Here is a 5204-nt window from a genome sequence, read left to right on the forward strand (position 1 = left end):
TCGTACTCAAATAAATTGAAAATAACCCAAACAAAAGACAATCTAATATTTAATAATCCAATTTACATTCAATCAAAACCAGAACAATATCACCTTCAAAAAAAATACCACAACAATATCAAAGCCTAAATTTTAAAAGATACCATTTGGCTACGTAAACAAATAAATCAGTTTTAGTGATTGTTTACGTGAATTCTTCTTTCTAATTCACTTCAATTTTTACCGATTTAACCTGTAAACCTAAATTTTTGATATTTTATCCTAATCTTTACCGATTTTAAAAAACACAGGCGTTCTAAACAGATTAAATCTAAATAGCTTGTTTTAGCTCCAATTCCATCCATATTGATATTTATTCTATTTTATAGTATAATTGAACATGACTTCAACACAACTTCAAAAATGGCTATACAATAATAAAAAAAAACGGCATTGATAGTTTGATACAAAGTCAAATTTTAACTCAACTTAAAATTAATCCGATAGCTTAAATGAATAGCTCTAAAACGAGTCCGAACTTTTAAGTAATAATCCCATGATTCATAAAAACGCTAGAAGACTTGTTGGATGTTGCCGTGTGGATAATTAGACTTGAAGTTGAAGTAATTGGGAATTGGCATGTTCTCCAATTGTCCAACCAAACTTGGATCATTCTTCTCAATTTCAATTACCCACAAAAATCTGCAGATTCAATCAACTTCTTTTCTTACAATTTCTGCATAGATTCTCCATTAATGGCGTATTCTACAGCTCGTAGCACACTCTTGGATTTATGGTGCGATCATACTCAAACTGATACTGAAACTCAAACAATTCCTCTCAGACGTTCTCTTCGACGCTTAAAAACATTCCTTAGATTATTAGGTTTTATCCATGATTCTCCTTTTACACTTTCTATATCGACTCTTTCTTTCTTCTCTTTTGGTGTTGCTGCTCCTTCTTTAGTTATCATCTTCTTCTATTGTGGTCATGGATCTTCTACTTCTTCTGCTTGTAGTGAGTATCACCTTAAGAATTTTGAGCTGGAGACTCTTTTCTTCCAGGCTACTGCTGCTGGTGTTTCTCTTGTTTGTTTTTCCCTTAGTTTTAGGAAATATGGACTCCGGATCTTTCTTTTTGTTGATAAGTATCAAGGAAATATTGCGCTTTTTCAATTTGATTATATCCCTAAAATTGATGTAAGTTTCTCCTTCATTTTTCTCATTTTTGTTGTTTCTATTTTCTGCTTTTGTATTGCTTCTGCCTTCTTTGAAAGGAATGCTTGCTTTAATTTCAAGCTGAGAAATGTGGTTTCAATCATTTTTTGTGTTTTTCATACTTGTACTAGTATTCTTTGAGTGGATTTTGGGTTAATAATAATAATTTTGAGAATCTTAATTATTTATTGCATGAAATTATTGAAAAATGTTACAAGGCATTGAAGAAGATAATTAGTTTTGATTGCCTCTTTTTTGGGGGATTTTAGACATGAATGTGAAGAGGAAGAATAATACTGGGAAACAGTATTCTATTCAAGGTTCTACTGATAAATTTATAAAAAGTTTCATTGAAGTTATTGTTGTGATCGATTAGACTGAGAACAAGGAAGAAAACTGAATCCCATTACCTTATTTATATGAATTGCTCATATGATGAACTGACCGGACTTTTAAATGGCTCATATGATAAATCATGTGCACTTCTTATTTAGATATTTGCTATGAAGGTTAATCGGAAACAATCTCTTTGTGATCACTAGGTAAGGTCGCGTACATCTGACCCCCAAATCCCCATTAGGTGGGTGCCATTTAATGACATTGGGTAATGGAATGTTGTTGACTCTTATTGGTTTGGTCTTTTAGGTATTGTGTTTCTTAAGATCTAGTGTAATTTATGGATTACGACTCCCACATTGATTGTATTGGCTATTTGGGATTGGATCTTTAATACATAAATTGACTAATGCCTCCACAATAGATGGATGGCGTCAGAAAGTATGGACCATTTATGTAACTATGTCTATTCTTTATGAATTTGCTAATTGTGTAACTGTGTTTTTCACTTGGCCTGATGGATTTGGTTGTAAATAATGTCTCTACTTAAGAATTTGACAGAAAGTAGCATGTGAAAATAATAGTTCTTTAGTAAGTTCTGTGATAGGTATGGAAAGCTGTAGGGAAAAAAAAATTGAAAGTTGAGATATTGGCAACAGAAATAAATTAAAAGGATATTTTTCTCCTTCAGAAATTTTTTTAATCAATCATGAAAATTAACCTTTCTGCAAAAGAGATTTGCTGTTAATCTTGCGTTTCATGTAAATTTTGAGAACCCATTGATAAGACATTTAGACTCTGGTCAATTGTTTTAAAAGTAGATGGCTAAACAATAAGGATAGTTGTCTCTATTATGAAATGATGTTTTAATACCTTGATCCCTACTTCAATGATAAATGAATCGTCAGAGGTAATATCATTGAGCAAATGTGAAAAGATGATTATGCAAATTTTTCCTTGTTAAATTGAGCATATTGTATTTTGGACATGTACAAGTTGTTTGAACCAAGTGTAACACAATTTGCTGCTAATTCGCCTTTGTATTTGTAATTTTCTCAAAATGGACAAAAATAGTTTAAAAATCACCCTTGATTTGCTTTTTTCGGTTCTCTATTCACGAGTAGATGAGCAAATTGTGTGACACTGGTTTGAATATTGAGATTGTATAATCTCAAAGTGTAGTGATGTACTTAGCTAGAGTGTTGCTTTCTATGTATGCGGCAATTTTACACTTCAAATGTACAAAGCACAGATTTTCTGTTTGTTTGAGTAGAATAAAAAAATCTTTGGAGACCTGTTTGGAAATAAAATTCTTAAGCTGTTGTCATAGTTGTTCAGGCATTCTTTCGCTCGCTGGCAGTATGGGTAATTCCATGCTTACTCTTGAAGATGGCAAGGGAGATTGTTAGAGCTATCTTTATCCACAATGATTCATTGATCCAATCTGTGGTGGTTGTGTTTATTTTGCTGATATCCTGGACATACACAGCAACAATCTATCTCTCTGGAAGCACCTTGTTCAGTTTGGTCTGCAATTTACAAGTAGTACACTTTGAGAACTACAAGAAGCTTTTCGAAAGGAATTTGGATATTTTAGTATATATTGAAGAGCACAGTCGTCTTACGTATAATCTGTCTAAAATTAGCCACAGATTCCGAATTTTCCTTATTTTGGAGTTCTTGATTGTCACTGCTAGTCAAGTTGTGACCCTGCTGGAAACTACAGGAAACAATGGGACCATCAAGTTCATAAATGCTGCAGATTTTGCCGTAAGTCACGATTTTTTATTACTTCATTACTGGTAGATTTTCTTGACAGCATTTTTACTGTTCTCTTAATAAACACCATCTTCACTGCTATATAATGCAACTTTTTTGTTTGCTTGTTCCGAGTACTTTTAGCATTCCACTTTTTGCATGGAAGCTACCCAGTTTCTAATTCTATGCCAATTTTATTCTTGCTGCTAAAATATTTGAAAAAACACCCATGATTTTGATAAAGTATCTATCTCAACATGTCATTATCCCCGCTGCCAAGTGTCCCCCGCCTAAGTGGGGTTTAAGGGGTCATTGTAAACAACCTTACGGCTTACCCTTATAATGACAAAAAGATTGTTTCTTGTTGACCCTTGATTGTGAACATCATATGCAACTTTAAATTAATATGAAGCACAAATGATTTAACGAGTTAGTTTACTGTAATCCATTTTTATGAGGAATTTGAGCAAGTATATTAGAATTTAAGTTGTGCAATTAAGCAATGGTCAATGTGCTCTTTCTGATGCATTTGATGCCTATACTGCATTACATCATATATGTGTTTGTTTGACATTTTATTTTTGTCATCAAAACCTGGCAGATCTCCTCCATTGTTCAGGTAGTGGGAATAATTATTTGTCTGCATGCTGCTGCAAAGATATCTCATAGGGCTCAAAGCCTCGCGTCATTTGCCAGTAGATGGCATGCCCTACTTACATGTCGCTCAAATGAGACTCTACAATCATCGGAACATGGCGGGAACTTTAGTTCCATCGGTTCCTCAATTACAACTTCTGTGAACTACATAGAAAGTGACATTGAGTCGTCTGATTACGTGTTACCACCTATGAATGTAGAATCAGTGTCAGATGTGTCTTCGTACCTCAAAAGACAAGCATTTGGTGTGTGCTTCTACTTCCTTGTTTCTATCTATGCCTTTTGGGGATCCTTATTCATTCAAATTCACGAATAACATTTTTTTCCGTATGGGCAGTTATGTATATGCAGTCCAACCCTGGTGGAGTAACTATTTTTGGGTGGACCGTGAATAGAACATTCATGGATACAATTTTCTGTGCTGAACTCACTGTGGTTACCTTTGTTCTTGGGAAGACGCTAACGTTTACAACAAACAATACTTGAAGAAGTTTAATGTGTCTTCAAACAATATTCTTTTGCCTCTTATATGGGCACAAACGGCTATTTAAGGTAATTTATTCATTTTCTCGTTGAGCTAATCCTCTTATATATGTATAACTAATTAGTTCCGAGGATCCTTAATTAAATGGAAGTTCTGAAGTTCTTCCCGGAAGTGTGGTGATCAGTGGGGCTGTAATACTAGATCAACACTAAGCTTGAATAGAGAACCATTCGGAGAATTGACTAGTCGGGGATGAATAAGTGGGTGTCATAGGTTGTGTGCCCTTCACCTCCCTGCCCCACTGAATATGGTAATCTATCTACTAATATGAACTAAAACACGCGGATTTTAGGACCATTTATGCTATGTGAACGTTCATTCATTTTGAGGCGGCGTGACTGCAGTGAAGGATTTTGATCATCAACGCATCGCTTCAAGCTCCCATCCAGTAGGACATATAAAGCAGATTACATAGGAAGATGGGGATCTACAACCTAGGATATGCATTTTTCAAAAAGTTTGAAGTAGAAATGTGCACTATCAATTGAAGTTAAGAAACAATTGGGTGGAAGTATGAGACCATGTACTTTATCTAGACTCTAGAGGATCTCAAGATGATATTCAAAGTAAAACAGTGTACGGTTGGGTTTAACCCACTTCTTTGTTTATATGCATCATATTCCTCCACCTTTTAAAGGTCACCATTATAACTTATAAGTGTTCATTCGGTTCGGGTTAATTTCGACTCAGAATATTTTTGGATCGGTTTAAAA

The 5204-nt window shown here is 34.3% G+C and overlaps 1 protein-coding gene across 3 annotated transcripts; it reads left to right on the forward strand.

The window, feature by feature from the left end:
* Positions 1-362: 362 nt before the first annotated feature.
* On the forward strand, positions 363-5204 carry LOC130797670 (uncharacterized). 3 transcript variants are annotated; one of them, XR_009038925.1, is made up of 5 exons: positions 363-1178; positions 2871-3302; positions 3892-4192; positions 4285-4499; positions 4784-5204. XR_009038925.1 is itself a non-coding variant. In XM_057660371.1 (4 exons), exons 1-4 carry the CDS (start codon positions 735-737, stop codon positions 4431-4433), a joined length of 1326 nt encoding a protein of 441 aa, XP_057516354.1. In that variant the 5' UTR covers positions 363-734; the 3' UTR covers positions 4434-5204. The 3 variants fall into 3 exon arrangements, 1 of the variants encoding a protein (XP_057516354.1); XR_009038926.1 differs by having other exon boundaries at positions 4836-5204; XM_057660371.1 differs by having other exon boundaries at positions 4285-5204.

The sequence above is a fragment of the Amaranthus tricolor genome, chromosome 13 (genome assembly GCF_026212465.1).
Source record: "Amaranthus tricolor cultivar Red isolate AtriRed21 chromosome 13, ASM2621246v1, whole genome shotgun sequence".
Lineage (NCBI taxonomy): Eukaryota > Viridiplantae > Streptophyta > Magnoliopsida > Caryophyllales > Amaranthaceae > Amaranthus > Amaranthus tricolor.

What these genes read in the sequence shown, in the direction of transcription:
- LOC130797670 (XM_057660371.1), top strand. Translation starts at nt 735, where the DNA reads ATGGCGTATTCTACAGCTCGTAGCACACTCTTGGATTTATGGTGCGAT. An exon ending in TAAATGCTGCAGATTTTGCC is followed by an intron (nt 3,303 to 3,891) that starts GTAAGTCACGAT and finishes AAAACCTGGCAG; the next exon opens with ATCTCCTCCATTGTTCAGGT. An exon ending in CCTCAAAAGACAAGCATTTG is followed by an intron (nt 4,193 to 4,284) that starts GTGTGTGCTTCT and finishes CCGTATGGGCAG; the next exon opens with TTATGTATATGCAGTCCAAC.